Below are 20,712 nucleotides of genomic sequence, written 5' to 3'. Positions count from 1 at the left end.
GAATTTGTTGAAGACAGAGCTAACTAATTTAATTCTAATCCTTAATTAAGTAGCAGAGGAAGCTGACCAAGGTTGTGCAGTTCATATTGTAATAATGGATTTGCAGAAGGTATTCTACAGTGTCACAGGTCAAGAGACGAAAAGTATGAAAGTGGAAAGATGATGGTATGTTTATAGAACTGATTCAGTGGCAGGAATCAATCATTCTCCCTGAAAATGTAGTTAAAGAAGATTTTATAATCAATTATACGAGGGAATTGGAAAATACTTGAGGATGAACAAATTCAGGATTCTGGACAAAAGGTGGGAGTGTGGGGCTGAAAATAGCTAGTTTTCTTTCAAAGACCAAACACTGGTACAATGTGTTCAATGGCCTCCTGTGTTGTACATGTCTGTGATGATGCCCACCTCTTGTTCCCATCTCCCATCCTGCACTACAATAGGGCATCACTTTAAAATAACTTAATTAACTGTAAATTACTTCAGATCATGAAAGGTATTATACAGGCACAAGAATTTCTTTGCATTCCTATAGAAATCCTAATTCCTCAACTTGGCTGCCTCGCCCCATATTAGCAGATTTAAATAGTTCATTCTCCACTGGTATTGTGCGCTGCCTTTCAAAATAAGAAGCATATAAAATGTCAAGCCATGAGAATATGATAATGATCTGAAACTTTATTTTCACTGTCCTATTACAGTAGGACCATTCATGAGATTTCTACTTTCACTCCCAGTTAATTTGAAAAGGAGAAAACAAAAAGAAACAATGAAGCTATCGGAATGCTTTTCTTCATTGCACCATTGTAGAAAATGTCATCAATCAAATCAAGGATTATTTCGTTTAATCATAGACTATGTATTCCACAGAATAGGCTATTCAAAACATATGTTGGCTTTCCTAAGTAAGAACTGACCTCTCTACACATAACTGTGCATTCTGTTTCTTCAGATATCTAAAATATTAATATAATTATGGTACTTATTTCAAGTTTATTTCAGAATACTACCATTCAAAAAATTCTCAACAATCATAAAGGGTATTTTAATCTCATACAAGACTGTAAACTATTTTTATAGTATTGTGCACCCAGAAATATTTGCACAACACTGTATCACGTCAAAATAGTATGTTCTATTCATTAGCCGAGGGAAAATCTTATTTCTATTGTGTAAAGAAAGAATGAAAATATAGCTATTTAAAGAGATGTCAATTAATTCTTGATACATTCTTCGGCATTTATCTGTAATTGGCCTCTTAAATCCTCATTTTATAGATCCAATGAAACAAGGGATAATCTGAAAATATATTAAAAATTAGCACCACCCTAGGATAAAAAGTTCTGCTGCACCATTAAATTTTGCATTTTGCCAAAGCAGCACATGAATATGTCCATTGTTTACCTGCGATCCTGCTTTTGTGAGCGACGCAATCTTAGATGCCGAATAAAATCTTCATAATATTTTTTATGGGCTTTCATTGCTGCTACCTCATCATCATTGTAAGTGTACTCAGGGTCCACAGGAATCTGTTGATGTGTTTTTTCACTGCGGGAAATTAATAGAAAATATAACGTATCTGTATTATATTAACATGAATAATGTAAAGATATGATTTAACAGTTGTGGTCAAACCAAGGTGTTCAAGACCATGGTCAATACTTAAAGAAATATTCAAGTATTTAAGAATATAAACTGAGGATATCATGTAATCATGCAACGAAGACAACAACTTAACAAATAACCGTCAGGTTCACCAATAGCCAGATGCCAGATTCAATCTTAGTTGATGGTATCTTTCTCTATAAAACTCCAGACTCTAGACCCCACAGGTCGCTGGACAATTAGGGATAGACAATAAATGTTGGCCTGGTCAGTGTCACACGCATTGCCTGAACAATGGAAAAACACATCTGGTTCAATAGTGGCCTTTCAAAGGGAATGCATCATCCTTACCTGGTCTTCACCACTCTGAACAGCCATCTGAAGTGGCCAAGTTACTCAGCCAAACTCCTACAGAAATGTCAAAAGGAATTAACACCAGAACAGATCACCAAGCATCAATTTAGAGACTAGAAATGACAGTGACACACGAAAACATTGCGATCCTACAATGGTATTCTTATTAAATTTGGAGGCTTGTGCCAAAATTAGCAAAGCTGCCCCACTGTTAAACCACATAACAGCTTGACTGCAATCCATACTGAATCACACCTACAGACAACGTCCTAGATACCACCATGAAATCTTACTGCATCAGATCACACTGGACAATGAGGACATCTGCTTATTACCACCTACATCCTCATTCGCTGATGAATCACTGCTCCCCCATGTTGAGCACTGCTTGCGGTACCCACTGAGGGGAGCAAAGGTACAGAATGGGGACGTCAATACCCTTCACCGAGAGTGGTCAGAAACACCACTATTGACCTAGATGCTTGAATCCTGAAGTAAGTAACTAATAGACTGGGTGTGTGGCAGGTGGTGAGAAAATCAACAAAAGGAAAAACTGACTTTGACAAGTTGATGGATTGGGCAGTTAGGTGACAGATAAGTTTCAGTGTATGAGGTGATACACTTTGGTCAGAAGAAGATAACTAGACAATATTAAATAGTGGATACAATTCCAAAAGGGATGCAGGAATAGAAGGACCTGGATGTATAGGCCTACAGATCCCTGAAGGTATCAGGAGAGGTGCAGACAGCAGTCAATAAAATATCGTGTGTCCTTGGCTTTATCATGAGATGATTAGAGTACAAGAGAAAGGAGGTGATGTTGAAACTCCATGCAAGACTTGTTAGGGGTGTTGCGTGCCTTTATGTGTGCCACGTTATAGGAAAGATGTGAATTCATGAAGGAGAATGCAGAACTGATTGAGAAGAATGGTTCCACTAATGAGAAACTTCAGTTATGAGGACAGATTGAAGAAGTTGCAACTTCTCTTTGGAGAGAAAGCAGCTGAGAACAGATTTGATACAGGCTTTCAAAGTCAGTAGCAGCTGGGTATAGATAGGGAGAAACTGTGCCTGCTCATAAAAGAAATAAGAGAGGACATAGTTTTTTAGTAATGTGATGAAAAAGCAAGGGTGATGTGAGAAAACATTTCTTTCACACAGCAAATATTTTAGGTGTGGAGTGCACTGCCTCGCCATGAGATGGAAACAGGTTCAATTGAGACATTCAAGGCAGCATTAGGTAATGACTTCGATTTAAGTAGTACACACTGGCATAGGGACAAAGCAGAAGATTGGCATTAGGTAGTGATGCTTATGTGAACAGCCATGTGGGCACAATGGGCCTCCTGCATTGTAACAATTCTGTGATGATTCTATGATCCATTCTGTAAATATAGGCAATTTCTGGGTTGTGAATGGATTCTGCTCTGGACTCTGCTCACAAGTTGAATTGTATACAAGTTGGAATAAGATGCAGGACAATGGAAAGCAGGACAATGGAAAGTATAGGAAACATTTGCATGTTGAGTCTTTAAAATTACACCCATGTATGGGGGAACATTTGTAAATACAAGTGTCTGTAAGGCAATGGTTCGTAAACTGGGGACCCTCTATTCATGTGTTCCTCACCAAGCCGCAGATGCAGTTGTCCACGTCAGTGAAGTAGGTCTTATCATCACAGTCCTTGTGAACATGAGATTCTATCTTCACAATGAACGTATCCTCCATTGCAGTGTCTAGTCCTGCCCCTGTGGATCATTTCTTGATACCATGTATCTAACATCTCAAAATTGGTTATCCATGGGGCACAGTGGGCAGCACCCATACAATTATATTCGACTACAAAGTGAAAGCTCATGACCTAGCATTTCTCTCACTTTACTAATACTATCAAGCCTAGGAATCAGCCTTGGTTAAATGAAGAATACAGGACATATGTGAGGAATAGCACCAGGCCTTGTAAAGCTTTCACATTGAGCTACTTGTATAGAAAAGAGTCACGTCAGCCCAAAATAGACTGAGCTAAGCAATTCCATGGGGCCATAGGATTCTAAAACCCAATCGAGTTTGAATTTATTGTTTTGCCAACATCGAACCGATGAGATGATCCCATGTTGGGGGTACAAAAAAGCAGGCTTTTTGAAAGTCAGACAGAGTATCTGCCATTGAGACAGACTCAAGAAATTAGGAACACTGTCTATCAAAGATACCTTTACATATGAAACATATTTGCAGTAAAAGAAAGAAGATGATGCAGGGAGATCTTCAGCCAGAAGAAGAAAGACACTGATGACAACAGCTGCTGTATGGTTTTGAAATTAAGCTGATGTAACTTTAGTGTGTTTTATTGGAACAGTCTATTACTATAGTGTTGGAGGCAGAATATAAACAGTGAAGAGAAAGGGGGGATGAGAGTTGTGAATAGCTGTTGTTTAATGTTCACTTTTAAAGAATAAATTGATATTATTTTTGTTAAAAAGTGGAATTTGGGAGTTCTCTATCATTCATATTTTAACAGATTAAGAGGCAAGGAGAGCTTTTCTGGGCATTTGATTTAATTAACAGAAGGGTTCACTGCTATATCATAACACCTTCTCTAGGGAAGTTAGGGTGGTCACAACTGTTCCTATATCCTGTGAGAGAATGTTTTAAAAATTGAGATAGGTACAATTATAACAATGTATTGTAGTTATGAATAAAAATGTATATTTATTTCACAATTTAACCAGCAACAAAGACCTCAGTCAACATGGTCTTGAATTTGAATTATCTTCTAAAATCTTCCATCTTGCTCTGTATCTCCTCACCTTCAAAGACTTCCTCAAAAAAATTGTTTTCACACTTTTGGTGTTTCTAACTTCTGTCCATCTTAATCTAATGGGATGATATGATATATTGAAGGTGCTATATACTTATAAACCCATACTGCACAAACATAAAACCAGACTCAGAACAAACAATTCATTTACATTCATTGAGGCAAGGCCCAGAATAGCAACATTTCCATTTACAAAGCTGCCTTTAGGGGGAGCACTCTTCCTTTTCACAAACCAGAACCTGAGACATTGAGATTGTCAAAATGATTATTTTTTTTCCCTAAATATCAGGCATGTAAACTTGTTTTTGCCCATTATAACACTCAAGAAATCATGTCAAAACACTATAATTTCAGTTTATTGAAGTCTCATATTTTACATGCATTTCTGATCTGAGCATATAATAGCCCCAGTGATTATGATGCAAATGTTTTGTGAGAAACATTTGTAGGCAATGAGACAAGTTTCATCATAAAATTATAATTTTGGAAAATCGCATCCCTCAAAGAATTTCATGCTCATGCCATTCATATTCAGTTGGCTGCATGCTTCATTCATTGATCTAACCTGCTAATATTACATGCTTGTAAACCATTTTCTACTGAAAAATTAGCATTAACAGCCCCCTTAGTTTAGCTCTGCCTCCCCCAATTGCCAGGCATCCAAATTTGGCGTCTCAGGCCAGAGTCAAGTAATGTCACATGGCACAGCCTTTCATTCAGAGGTTAAAGCAGGAAAGCAGTTATAGGCTGTTAAGTATTCCATCCTGGCTGGCGTGGCAGAACAGCAGGGGCCAAGGATTAAAACTCATCTCCTTCACCTTGCATCCAGGAGCTCACTGAAGGCTCACAGCAAAGGCTTCAGTGCTAGCTCCCCATGGCATCACTAATAGTGGATGCAGAGTGATCATCCAGAATCCTCCCAAACACTTGGTCAAAGAATGCTTGTCCCAGGTGGCTTGTCCTCGAAGTTAAGTCATTACTGAAACCTAGCAACTCCACAAGATGGCAGGGCCTTATCATTCTGCCATCATTTATCCATAGAGATATAAATGGTATTGTTTGTTCTTCCACTCATTCATCTATGGACAGGCATTGGATTCTGGCACGAAAAATCTTACTGGTTCCTTCAAACAATCCATAACAGTAAGTTAGAGACTGTGGGATCTTTTTAATTTCCAACTAATAATAGTGGGGTACTTAAAAAACACTGTCTTATAAATAGAAATAGGAGGGCTTCATGTGAGTAAGTGTCACATGACTCCTAATGTGACAATGCTGTGGCTTTAAGAAGTGTATTTGTCTTGGTTTCTTTCAAGAGAGAGACTGAATGAGAGATTTCAAGCAGTCTGTGGTAACATGAACAGATTTGTTTCTTCAAGTTGGAATTATAGGGGCAGCCTGGAGTGGTGTGGCCAGCTCTCACACACCAAGGTTTCTAGTGGGTTGCTTTAGTTTTTAGATTCAGCAAAAGCTGAATGAATTGTAAAGAAGTAAAAACTACTTTTCCCCCTCTTTCGGTTACAGCTAGACATTGAGATTTCTCTTCCTACAGCAGGCAATGCATGTAAGAAAATCCATTTTCTAAATTTGCCCTTTTGCCAAGGGTGTGTTTATGGGATGTTAGTCTATTGGAACAGTTAATTAGGAATAGTTACTGTATCTATTACGCTGTTAGGTTTTCCTGTAGAGTTAAGCTATTCTAAGTGCTTCTTTCTTTTGTTGTATTTTCACTATAATGTTTTAAGTATTGTGTTGAGTAGTTTGACCAATCAAATTGCATCTGGGACACAACACTTTACATTTCCCTTTAGGATAAGAACAAGTTAGGTCTAGGCTACCTTCTTAAAATATTTTGAGGGGGTCTGGATTGGTCCATAACTGGTCTGGACTGGTGGGCGGCACAGTGGCACAGTGGTTAGCACTGCTGCCTCACAGCGCCAGAGACCCGGGTTCAATTCCCAACTCAGGCGACAGACTGTGTGGAGTTTGCACATTCTCCCTGTGTCTGCGTGGGTTTCCTCCGAGTGCTCCGGTATCCTCCCACAGTCCAAAGATGTGCAGGTCAGGTGACTTGGCCATGCTAAATTGCCCGTAGTGTTGCGGGTCGGTGTGGACTTGTTGGGCTGAAGGGCCTGTTTCCACATTGTAAGTAATCTAATCAAACAATGTTGCCTACTTGGTTCTCCTATTGTTATGTCCTTAATCCAAAACACAAATACATAGGGGCCATTACAAAGGCAAATTTATTATTTCCTTTTTGGAGTTAGAAAAGCAACAAGAGCTCTTACGTAAATGTGCAAGTGTCGATACTGAAGTTGTCATAGAGATATAGAGTCATAGAGATGTACAGCATGGAAACAGACCCTTCGGTCCAACTCGTCCATGCTGATCAGATATCCCAACCCAATCTAGTCCCACCTGCCAGAACTGGCCCATATCCCTCCAAACCCTTCCTATTCATATACCCATCCAGATGCCTTTTAAATGTTGCAATTGTACCAGACTCCACCACTTCCTCTGGCAGCTCATTCCATACACGTGCCACATCTGAGTGAAAAAGTTGCCCCTTAGGTCTCTTTTATATCTTTCCCCTCTCACCCTAAACTTATGCCCTCTAGTTCTGGACTCCCCCACCCAAGGGAAAAGATTTTGTCTATCCTATCCATGCCCCTCATGATTTTATAAACCTCTATAAAGTCACCCCTCAGCCTCCGACGCTGCAGGGAAAACAACCCCAGCCAATTCAACCTCTCCCTATAGCTCAAATCCTCCAACGCTGGCAACATCCTTGTAAATCTTTTCTGAATCCTTTCCTCACCAGAAAAAAATGAAACAAATATAAAAATTTATCAAAAAAATAAGCTGGGTATGAATCTTTTCTTTTACCCTCACATTCTGTCTAATAACACTGAAACATCATCTTAAACAAATATGATGCATAATGCTATAAATGTAAGGTAAGGTCACCATTATCTTGTCAGACCATAGGGCTGCTCTCTCATTAGAGAGAGAGAGAGAGAGAGAGAGAGAGGATGAGTAGTGGTGGTTTAACCGAAGGATCACCATGCGTCAGGCAAGAGGAAAGCTTGAGTAGGAGAGCTCTTCATGGTAACTTCAGCCAGTGCATGAATTGAACCTACATTATTGGCATCACTCTGCACTTCCAACCTGCCTTCCAGCCAACTGAACTAACCAATCCCCAAATGAGCTAACAGTTAATGGAACACACAATTCCACAATATCATTCCTACTTCATCTCAAAATCAGGCACTAAAGGTGGAAAAATCCAAACAAAACTTTGTGAAACCTCAACATTTTTATTGTATTACCCATGGAAAGAAAGCATCAACTGAAGAGGCCACGGAACCTTTGCCAGATGCAGGATTTGCACAGGCTTTTCAAGGTGCCCTGGTCATAGGCTCCACTCACCAATAAACTAGCTGAAAAGACAGTTAGGAGCCTGTCTATGAAAGCTCAGCTGCTCCTCAGCCATTTTATGCTTGGTAGGTATTAAATGCCTCAGAGTGAGACTTCTGCTCATGTCCGGAGAGGAAGATGGGCTCCTGCTGATACCTTCGTAGCATCTGCAGGGCCAGATTCAAGCAATAGCCACTGGTAAGTTTACAAGTGGCTGCTGAGGAAGAGGATGTTACCAAGGTCAGACTTAAGGCAAATCCAGGACTTTGGCATGGTCAGGCTGTCTGGCCCAAGCATTTGGGTTGAGAGGCCAGTTTTATGAATCCAGGAGGTTTAAAGCAGAAGTGTAAGATCTTGGTGCAGTTAAGAGAATATCTCCAATGATCACAGGGTCACCCCAAGGGAGATTCCTACCTCCAATTCTTGTCAAACACCTTTGGAGCCCCTTTGACTTCTGACACCCTTGTGAGGGCTAAGAAGATCAGCCCCCAAGCGTCAATATGATTCAGGATTTAAAAATTATTAAACATTAATATAAAATATTAAAACTAAAAGGAGAAAGGGGGGTTAATCTGCTAAAAAGAAATGGTAAATATAGCATTATACTACATTAGAGTCATTACAGCACAGAAACAGACCCTCCGGTCCAACCTGTCCATGCCGACCAGATATCCCAACCCAATCTAGTCCCACCTGTCAGCACCTGGCCCATATCCCTCCAAACCCTTCCTACTCATATACCCATCCAAATGCTTTTCAAACGCTGCAATTGTACCAGCCTCCACCACTTCCTCTGGCAGTTCATTCCATACATGTACCACCCTCTGCGTGAAAAAGTTGCCCCTTAGGTCTCTTTTATATCATTCCCCTCTCACCCTAAACCTATGCCCTCTAGTTCTGGACTCCCTGACCCCAGGGAAAAGACTTTGTCTGCTTATCCTATCCATGCCCCTCATAATTTTGTAAACTTCCATAAGGTCACTCCTCAGATTCCGACGCTCCAGGGAAAACAACCCTAGCCTCTTCAACTTCTCCCTATAGCTCAAATCCTCCGACCCTGGCAACATCCTTGTAAATCTTTTCTATCAAGTTTCAGTTCCATCCTTGGCAGAAACTTGAACAGAGGTATTCTGTGAGAGTCGGACGTTTGTGTGTTCAAATCCCACTCAAGGGGATATATTCTGGAGTGACTGTAACAAGGTCAGCCAGGTGGACCTCACAGAATATGAGTTCCCTGACTTGGGCTGTTAATCTGATCCACTTGAGGGACCCCTGGCTGACAGATATAAACTGGAATCTCAGACATGTTGTTCACTCCGAGAACTGTCTCTGAGGAAGTTCAATCAGTGTCAAGGACTCTTCATGAGTAAATAAAGAGTGACTTGATGATGGGACACCGGCCTCTGTGGAGGTATTTCCACCTAGACTGGCATTGTTGTGCTGTGGGGGTGTGCTGCATGGTCTTTCAGATGAAACCTAAATCTAAGGCTAATCTGCCTTTTCAGGTAGACATGAAAGCCTCATGGCGTAATTCAACGAAATGCAGTGCTACTTTTTGAATTTTTTAATAAACATTGATCACTCATGATTATTGGATGATTTATTTGATTTCAATTTGTGTGAAAGTACACAGAAAAGAAAAGATTGCCTTTTTCTCTCTTGTTTTTGAGGCTAGACCTACACTTTAACATATGAAAATGTTCTTTCAATCAGCACTCACGTGTATTTTTCAATTCTGTTGCTGGACCTGGTACTTGCGCCTCTGCCATCAGGTTTTGAAGGAGATGCCTTGTTTTCTAAATTTTTGCTTCTGTTTTGCTGAAATAGCAAGCTTTCACAGCCAGTAGGGAGCGTCACAGGACAAGAATCAATGTACTTGACTTTTCGATCAGTTGTCTGCTGAGCCAGTGTTTCAGGTTCTTTAGCAATGACAGGAGTTATTTCTAAGGATCAGACATGGTATAAATTGAATAATCAAAATGATTCGGATTCTAGATTATATCCCAGAAAAAAACTAAAACAAATACAAAAATTCATCAAAGAAATAAGCTGGGAATGAATCTTTTCTTTCACCCCCACATTCTTATGTGAGGGTAAAACAAACTTATATTATCGAACGAAAAAAAGAACACCCAGAGTCAGAAATTTCCATCCTGCCAATATTGAGCAGATCATTCAATGCAGAAGTAGATGATGCTGACCTTAACAAAGTCCCCCACTTGGAAAACAAGAAAAGGAGCTAATTTATGGTTTCCCCTCTGTTTGAAGGGGATAGTCTGGAGGACTTGCCCCACCAATCCTGGAGCTGCACCAAAAACTCTCACAAAACATATAATACAAGTAAAAACCAAAAGAACTTCAGATGTCTCATTGGATGACAACTACACATTTCCAACTAGGCCCATAAGTGAATTTATAAAATTGTTGAGCACAGCTATCTTACGTGTGTCACCAACTTGGAGAAAGGTGGCAGTAAGGCCAGACTACACAGTCCTTACATTCCTTTCATTAGCAATGTGAAAAACTGAGTGTCTCTTTAACAAATTTGACTGACCTGGTTAGATAAGCAGTCTATTGAGGAGTGAATCTCTAATCTCCAAGCACTCATTAAAGCAAGCAGGCTGACTGGGGGTTGCCTAGTTGGAAATGCGTACTTGTCATGAGATACCATACTCACTCTCACTGTCGGAAGTAACCCTTGGCACTAATGCCCCACACCAATTAAACAAGAGGTTATAAAGAGTGACTATTTCTTCCCATGTTGTGTCAACATAAACCATAAATGTGGGATTATCCTCTCCAGAATTCAGGTCTGGACAAGTAAGATGGAGACGCTGAGTTGCCCAAGAAAAGGATCCTTCCTGTCAGTATTGCTTGTATTGTCCAAAGATAAGGATAAAACCAGTCATGTTTGGTAAAAACTACAGAAATTGCCAGAAAACTGCCTGATAGGTGACAGATTTCTGTTCACAGGACTCCCCTCCAAATTTTCTGTTCGGATTTATTCTCTTACCTTCTCTTCTCCAGAGATACCCACAAGGTAGTTGGGCTATTTAACCACAACTGAGTTCTTGTTTATGGATAACAGGAGCCGATTACATGCCTCTGAAATTATATGCTGTACATCAGAGGCCAACTTAAAGCCCCTATAGTTCAGCCTGTTTCTGGAGATACAGAGTTTACATATTTCATCCTGTGAGGTGCTATATAGGGCTGGTTGATAAGGAGGCTTGTGTTGATGAAAGAGATTTCCCAATAAAGTTCTCTTTTTGCAATATCTTCACTGCTAGCCAATGCTGAGAACTAAAATCCAGAATTGAAAACCCATAACATTTTCCTAACATATCAACTCATTATAGACATGGCATTTCATAACTGCCCTGTAAACTTACGAGGAATTGATTTTGGCTCCAGTTTCTTCACAGAAGTTTTGCAGACACCTAATAAAGTAATTTTCATTTGGTGAAATGGCTGCATTTTCAACTTTATTGGATTGTCTGGGACCATCACCAGTCCAAAAAACTTTATCAGTTGAATTACTCGAAAAGTGCCAAGTTGCTCAGCAGCAAAGCAGATAATAATATCCTGTTTGACAAGAAAGAAGAAAGATAATTAAATTTGCATGGAAACCTTTGATTTGACTGAATCTTTATGTTTGGTGTGAAATCAAAGTTGTAATTATTATGCACACTCAATTTTAAATGACTAGATTTTACATTACTGTGATCAGAAGCTCATAATTTTCTGTCATCTTCCTTATGGAAGGAAAATATGACTATTTCATACCACCTAAAGGTCACTGCCACTTGAGAGTCCCGCAAACCCCAGTTTCAACCTTTTTTGTCACCACCTCTTCTCATCTCCCTCAAGCTCGTTAGTAAGGACTTTAAAGAAAACATTCACTCTGTCCCCCCTCCTCCTGTGAACAACGGTAGCCTGGTGCAATTGGTATAAAATGAAGGCACTGAAACTGCTAAAAGGACTGCAGGAGTTCATTCAGCACTTGATGCACATGGTGGGAACATGTACATGGATGGAGTTCTGAAGGCTCCTCTGCACCTTCAGAAAACCTTTCTCTTGTCATGTTGCTGATCCATTTAAATCCATTATTTTTAACATTCCGCAGCTTAACAATGATAATTGTTCAAGTCAAGAGTCCACTCACAAAAAAAGTCTTTAGAACATAGATCATTACAGTGCGGTACAGCCCTTCAGTCTTCAATGTTGCGCCGACCTGTGGACAATCTGAAACCCATCTAACTACACTATTCCGTTCTTGTCCATATACCTATCCAATGACCATTTAAATTCCCTTAAAGTTGGTGAGTCTACTATTATTGCAGGCAGCTCGTCCACGCTCTTACTACTCTCTGAGTAAAGAAACTACCTCTGACATCTGTCCTATATCTATCATCCCTCAATTTAAAGCTACATCCCCTTACGCTAGCCATCGCCATCCAATTAAGTCACCTCTCAACCTTCTTCTCTCTAACGAAAACAGTCTCAAGTTCCTCACCCTTTCCTTGTAAGACCTTCCCTCCATACCAGGCAACATCCTTTGTTCAGTACAGGGAGCCAGCATGTATCATTTGTTAATTAATTCAATAAAACCAAGTGATTTTTTTTCTCTCAAATCTAGGCATTTATAAATAACACAAATCAGAAAATTATAGGGTAGTTTGAAGATATTTACCTTTGACTGCCCTGGCTTAATCCTTCCTTTTGCTGGAGTGATCTGAAAATGTGCTATCTTAGGGAACTGAAAGCATAGTGGAAGCAACGGCGAATCATTTCGAAGAGTACTTATAACATAAGCCTTTTCACCAAGAAAACATTCCTTGAAGTCAAATTCTGTCACTGGACTGATGTTTAAACAAACACGGAATCCAATTCCAGTGAGTGCTAACTCAACTTGTGGTTGATCTACAAAAAGAAGAGCAATGAAACAATGAGAAATCTTCCACTTAGATTCAATGAAAATTTACAGTTCAAAGTTGAGAATTTAAAACATATTGATCCAAATATCTTCTACAACGTGATGCTGCAAATTTTTCAATTCAATATGTCACTGGTTCAAATGTTTCCAAGTATCTAACTCAAACATATCACAGTGAGCATAGCAGTGAGTCAGAGGCAGCAAATGATCACTGCAAAACTGCCAAGTAGATCATGTTCATGAGGTGGTGTCTGTAAAACTGAGTGGTTGAGAATAAAGAGGTCAGGGCTGGGTTGGGTCTGATAACTGCAGGGACATTGCAACCAGTTCAAAGCTATGACATGTTTATCAAAAGTACTACTTTTGAAATGCCATTCTTTTATTTACCTGCTCTGAATCTTCTGCATTCTATTTTATGTCATTGTGACTCAGTTGCTAGCACTCTCATCTTCACATCACAGAGCTCTCTGTTCAAGACCCACTCTAGGATTAGTACATAAAAACCAACATTCTTCAGTCTAGTACAATATTGATGGTACACTGCACAGTCGCTGGACCCTTCTATTGGGTGAGAGGTTAACAGAGGTTCCTTCTGCCTGCTCCGGAAAACATCCTGTTGGCACTATTTCAAAGAAGAGCTGGGAAGTTATCCCTGGTATCACGGGCAATATGTATCCCTCTGTCAATGCCACAAAACAGATAATCTCAAGGGTAAGTCAGGGCTATTTTTGGGACTCTGCTGCATGCAAAATTGGCTGCTGTGTTTCCTGCTTTACAGGAATGACGACACTTCAAAAAGTCCTTCATTGGCTCTAAAGAATTTGGCATGTGCAGCTGTCATAAACAGTGACGCCTTCATGTAAGTCTTTCCCTAAAGTTGTTTTTGAAACTTCTGTTTCTGAGCTCCCATTCAGTTTAATATTCTCACTTTAAATGACATAAGCAGCATATAGGTGGGGCCTGTACTCTCCTGCTGGCATCTACACTGAAAACTGGAACTGGATGGGGGAGCAGCATGGGAGGCTCACAGAATGTGAATGGGACATTTTGAATGCACATTAGTCGTCATAAAATAGAAACTGCACCTGTTGTGTTCAGTGAACATGCTTTCCTAGCTGCAGACGCACTGCAATCCAACTGCAGTTGCTAAATTTGATTCTAAATTTTCACAGGAACAGAAAATATGTTTTTAAAAACTTCATTCCAAGAGAAAATAGGCTAGCAACTCACCACTGATATCATGTTTAAATCTAAGTGAAAGCAGCAAGAAAACATCCCTAAATCCAATGTAACTGTGATTGCTTCTGATATTAGTAAGCAAAGAGAGCCAATGTTAGTCAATTCTCACAAGTTCAGCGTCGGAAAGGTCCGAGGGGGTGTGAAAGTGTGGAACAGGGTGTCAAAATCATGAGGGAGCTAGACACAGCAGATGGTGAGGAACTGTTCGCACTTATGCAAGGATCGAGAACAAAAGGGCACAGATTTAAAGCAATTGTCAAATAAAGCAACAGTAATGTGCAAAAACTTTCATACAGTAAGTGGTTAAGGTTTGAATGTGTTGCCTGAGACTGTTGAAGGCAGTTCAATCAAAACATTCAAAAGGGAATTAGACTGATATCTGAAAAGGAAGAATGGGCAGGATTACAGGGAGTAGACAAGTGAATGGAGCTAACAGAATTCCACATTCAGAGAGCCAGTGTGGACACAATGGGTGTAATTGCCTTATTTTATACCATGAGAATTCCCTGATCCTTTGTCTAAGTAAGTCTGCAATCCTTTTGCTCTGTAACTTCCCCTATTTTTCCGTAGCTGTTAAGGATGCTGTGACGAAGTAATAAAATCTGGACACTGAATACAGTGACTTGCTCAGTATTTGATCACCCTGACTTTGGAGGCAAAGTCGGCTCATTCTGGAGGTGAGGCCCAACATGGTCAGGTGGTGAGGCCTGGAGCAGACTCAAGGCAAGGTCCTGGCATAGACAGAATGCTTGAAGAACTGTAATGCTGAACTTTCTTTTCTAATTTATTCTACAGACTTTGTACTTAAGATGGTGCCATAGTGACAACTTTATCAATTTTTCACTGCTCTCAATTGAGTATATGGGGCAATAAATCTAATTCTAATTCGAGTTTATTTAAATGTTTTGAAAAAATAATCTACTACTGATGGTGCACTGAGAAGATCACTCTCAAAACTAGTGAACAACTATTATATTAGAAAAATGGACAATTTGTGTAAATGGTTTGTTGCTAATGTAATAGATCTGCCAAAGTCATAAAAATTCTCAGGACAGAATTTCCATGTTTTCAGTTGAAGTAGTTTGTCAAGTAAGATTTGTGGTGTCTGCTCCCCCTTGGCTCAAAATGACTTTCTCATGTAATCTCCTGCTCTTCACCTCACGCATTATACAACCTCACTCTTTGACATTCCCTCACCAATTTCTGTGGAATTGTGCAGCAGGACAGGTAGAAGTGCTCACCATTGATGAGACCTTGCAGCATTCACGTGCAGGGATCCAGGTACAGCAAGCAAGCATCTGAAGCTCATGCTGTGCCTTCCCACTATTAAAGCTGAGGAAGGTGTTCATAAAGGCAAGTTGTCTCCCCACTCTACAGAGACTTGGAAGTGCTGCTGTACAGGATACTGGAGAAGAGGCCTGTACTTTGCCATGCTGACTGTCAAAGGAGGCCACATCACCAGAACTTATCTTACAGATAGATCAGTGCAGTGCTTGGGTGAATGTATGCACAGCAGTTCAGGAAGAAAGTCAGTGATCTTCTGCAGTCCGCAAAGGTGACAGCCAGCATCAGCTCCCTGGTACCTCACACTCACAGGGCCACCACGCATGAGAACTCTGCCATTGTATAAGTCCCTCACAAGGCATGAACTACAAATCTCTCTATTGCGTGCACTCTGTCCACTCCATGGCTCTGGCCCACTTATTTTCCCACATGACAACTCCTTCCTGCCCTCTCTGTTTATTATTCGCTCCCTAGGGTCACTTCACTAGCTCTCCTCATCCTGCCCCTCTCCATCTCACCACTAACTGCTCTTCCACTCACTTCCAAGATGCTCAAACTCTCCCTTGCACATGCCTCATTGTTCAAAGTTCTGCCCAAAGAGACAAGTGCCTGAGACTGTCAACCTACACCTCCAAGGAATAAGCTATTGAACTCTTAGATGCACCAGCAAGGCTTTCACCTGCACATCCACCAGCTCCAAGAGCTTCACCTTTCGTGATTAGACTCGGGAGCAGAAGCAAGTCTCTGCAGCAAGTCAAAGAAGAAATACTCCAGGTCCTTGACACTAAGATGGTGCTGGAGAGCAGGCACCTTCTGAGCCCTAGGCAAAAGATTACCCCAGTCTCGGCATTTAATGAGTTTGTCAAAATGCAGACAGGAACCAAAACAGGAAGCAGGTTTGTCAGAGGCAATTGGTAAACTAGATCGAAGGATGGAGGAGTCCACAAGCATTATCAATAACATGACAGCTCTGAACGTGACTGGAATGGTGACCCAGGTCTAGCCTTCATCTCACCCCTGTGTGTGTGATCATCAGGATCCTGTCAGCAGCCTTGGAATCTAGTCCCAAATGGGCTTGGTCTTCCAAGTGGGAAGAAATAAAAATTATTGGGAGCACATAGGTGACATGGGTGACAGACAATTGTAAATGACCTTGTTCTTTTGTAAATATATCCACACGTGTATGGTTACAATGTCTGCTGACATGCCATTTTCACTGTCAGACCTGGTTAAGCTGGACAAATGAAAGAGTTCAGCAGTCTCTTCAAACATCCCAAGGATGAACAAAGTTATAATGGTATTGCTCATCTCTCTCAAGCAACTGATTCATTGATTGTAGACAGCATCAAACATCAGGAATCTTTGAATCATCGCATTCAGAACTGCGTTCATGCATTGCACTTTGACGTGAGTAACACTAACTAAAGGACAGTGTTTGCAGGATTATTCTAGGGCCTGGCTGGCACAAAACATTTTGCACTTATATATCCATCTTGTGGGTGAGAGTATGGAATGAGTAACAATTCCACACATCCCTGGATATAAAGGTTAATTCTATCTATCTATGACCTTTTCAAGGGAATGTAATGCTGTTCAAGACTAGGAGATGTACAATGGGCAGCTCACATATCCAGTCTCCCTTCCAGCTTATTGTTCTGCTAAGAAGCACTGCACAAAGCACTTTCTCTCACAGATTCAATGCTGTCTTATGGGATGTTCCAGCTTTTCAAGGCAATATAGCAGTCCATGTGCTCTCTGAAACATTTGAAGGAATACTGATGCTAATGTCTAAAGGAGATTCCTCAGAGTTCCTCTCATACAACTGACTATCATGAAAGGCTTCACTCTACAATGCTTGCAAAAGGGATAGGCCAAAGATATTAAATGGACAATCAGATGGATAATGAGATATTTATTCGACAACAGAAAAGGTCAAGGATTGCAACAATGACAAGGACCACTGTACTTTGCACAAATCAGGCAATGCTTGACACATTAAAACAGAATTTTAAACAAAGTTCATGAAATAATTCAACAACTAAAACAACTAAACTAAGTCCAAACCAACATATTCATCTTGGAAACAGGTTTCAATAATGTTGTCTCTGCCTTCTCATGTTTGGCAATGCAATGCTCTGTCATGCTTCTTGAATAATCTTCCACATAAATGTCTCATTTTCATCTTCATCTTCAGAAGGTTGCTCTCAATCCTCTAATTATTCTGCATCCTCATTTTGTTGACTTCAATTATGGAAGAGCATAGCATGACATAACAATATTTCTGACCATACTAACCATGTGCAGTTCCATTTTGGCCTGGGTGGAAGCATGAGCAGCATAGTACTTTTGTTCTGCATCAGTCTGAAGGTTTTATGATGGTGTCATGCACCATATTTGGAGGGGTAAAGCTCGGCTCCCATTTATGTGTGGCCAGGGGACCTGAAGAGGAGGCAGGAACCCAGTGAGCTCTTCAGTATGCATATCATGGCAACTTCCAGGGTAACTGGTGCAGCCAATCATGATTTAGTATAGTCTGTAATATATATTTTGCACATTGATAGATGGGAAGCCTTTTTTGCTGATAAACTTTGCAGGTTAGTGATAGGTCACTCTCAAAGTGATAAGGATGCTGTCGATAGCAGCCAGTGTCTAGAGGAAGACAGAAATGGCGGAAAAACCCACTGGTTAAGCTGCTGGGTCACAGAGCACGGAACCAGCCCCTTTGGTCCAACTCCTCCATGCTGACCAAGTTTTCCAAACTAAACTAGTTCCATTTGCCTGCAGTTGGCTCATATCCCTCTAAACCAAATGTCTTTTAAATATTGTAACTTGTACCTTAAGTGCCACTTTCACATTCATTCCACATTTAAACCACCCTCTATGTGAAAAGGTAGCCTCTCAGATTCCTTTCAAATCTTTCTCCTCTCACATTAAAAATATGCCACCTAGTTTTGAACTTCCTTATGTTGAGGAAAAGACCTTTGCTATTCACCTCATCTATGCCCCTTATGATTTTATAAACCTCTAGAAGGTTACCTCTCAACTTCCTACACTCCAATGAAGAAGGTCTCAGCCTCTGCTTATAGCTCATTAACTCCAGTCCCAGCAACATCCTTAGAAATCTTTTTCTAAACCCTCTCCAAGTTAATAATATCTATCCTTTCGCAGGGTGATCAAAACTGTACACAGTACTGCAAAAGTGGCCTCATTGACATCCTGTACAACTTCAAAATGACATCGCAACTCCTATACTCAATGGTCTGAGCAACGAAGACAAGTGGGCCAAATGCCTTCTGAACCACCCCATCTACCTGTGATGCAATTTCCAAAGAACTATGTACCTGAATGCCTAGGTGTCTCTGTTCGAGAACACTACCCAGGGCCTTACCATTAATTATATAAATTCTGCCCTTGTTTCTTTTACCAGAATGCATATTTATCCAAATTAAACTCCATATGCCACTCCTCTGCCCATTTGCCCAGTTGGTCAAGAAGGCTTTGTTATCTTAGATAACCTTCATCACTGTTCACTATACCACCAATTTTGGTGTCATCCACAAAATTACTAACCATGCTTCCTAAATTCTCATCCAAATCATTGACATAAATGACAAATAACAGTGGACCCTGCACTGATCCCAGAAGAGCTCTGCTCACAGGCTTCCAGTCTGACAACTCTCCACCACCACCCTTTGTCTCCTACCATCAAGAAAATTGGCAAGATCTCCCTGGATCCCAGGTGATCTAACTTTACTAATCAGTCTACCTTGCAGAACTTTGTCAAAGCCTTTACTAAAGTCCATTTAGACAATGTCCACCACTCTGCCCTCATCTAGCTTATTGGTCACATCCTCAAAAAAAAACTCAATCAAGTATGTGAGATTCAATTGCCCATGCACAAAGCCATGTTGACCTAATCAGTCCTTTCCTCTCCAAATGCATGTAAATCCTATCCCTCAGAATGCCCTCCAACAACTTACCTACCATTGATGTCAAACTCACTGGTCTATGGTCCCCAGGCTTCTCCTTACAGCCTTTCTTAAATAAAGGTACATTAGCCTCCAGTCTTCTAGCACCTCAGCTATGGTGGTGCAAGATATAAATATCTCTGCTCAGGGCCCCACAATTTCCTCTTTAGCTTCCCACAACGTCCTGCAGTACACTTGATCAGCTCCCCAAGATTTGTTCACCTTTATGTTTTTTAAATCCTCCAGGACCTCTTCTTATGTAATGGGAACTGTTTTCAAAACATCAATATTTATTTCCCTGAGTTCATTCACCTCCATGTCTTTCTACACAGTAAATACAGACATGAAATATTCATTTAGTATCTCTCTGATCTGCTGTGGTTCCACACATCAACGACCTCGTTGATCTTTAAGGGGCCGTATTCTCTCCCTAGTTGCTCTTTTGCTCTTAATGTACTTGTAAAATCTCTGGGTTGTCCTTAACTTTACCTGCCAAAGCTATTTCATATTTCCCTTTTGCACTCTTGATTTCCCTCTGAAGTATGCCCCTACACTCCTTATACTCCTCAAGAAATTCACTTGGTCCCAGTTGTCCATATCTAACATATGCCTTTGTTTTCTTCTTGGCCAGAGCCTCAATATCTCAAGTCATCCAGTGTTTCCTACTCCTATCAGCCTGCCCCTTCACTCAAACAGGAACATATTGTCTCTGAACTCTCACTTTTGAAAGCCTTCCACTTCCGGGTTGTCCCTGTCCCTGCAAACAGTCTATTCCAATCATTCCAAAGTTCCTGTCTCATCCCGTCAAAATTGGCCTTCCTCCAATTAAGAACTTTAACTTGTATACAGGGCCTATCTTTTTCCATAATTATTTTAAAACTAATAGAATTATAATCATTGGTCCCAAAGTGATCCCCCACCAACACATGAGTCACTTGTCCTGCCTATTTCCCAAGAGAAGGTCAAGGTTTGCTCCTTCACTAGTACATACATCTACATATTGATAAGGAAATTTTTCTTGAACGCATTTAATAAATTCCTCCCCATCCAAGCACTTAACACTATAGCAGTCCCAGTCTATGTTGAGAAAG

General features: G+C 40.5%; 1 protein-coding gene across 1 annotated transcript in view; it reads right to left on the bottom strand.

Moving 5' to 3' along the window:
• LOC132820918 (cilia- and flagella-associated protein 47-like) overlaps window positions 1-20,712 on the bottom strand; it is a 491,537-nt gene that overhangs the window by 430,527 nt on the left and 40,298 nt on the right. The window contains 4 exon segments of the mRNA XM_060833275.1: window positions 1,405-1,548; window positions 9,915-10,137; window positions 11,587-11,779; window positions 12,888-13,117. Of these exon segments, the coding sequence (XP_060689258.1) occupies window positions 1,405-1,548; window positions 9,915-10,137; window positions 11,587-11,779; window positions 12,888-13,117 (790 nt within the window).

The sequence above is a fragment of the Hemiscyllium ocellatum genome, chromosome 12 (genome assembly GCF_020745735.1).
Source record: "Hemiscyllium ocellatum isolate sHemOce1 chromosome 12, sHemOce1.pat.X.cur, whole genome shotgun sequence".
NCBI classification, from domain to species: domain Eukaryota; kingdom Metazoa; phylum Chordata; class Chondrichthyes; order Orectolobiformes; family Hemiscylliidae; genus Hemiscyllium; species Hemiscyllium ocellatum.
Note: the sequence above shows the minus strand (reverse complement) of the source record. Positions and strands in the feature narration are given on the sequence as shown.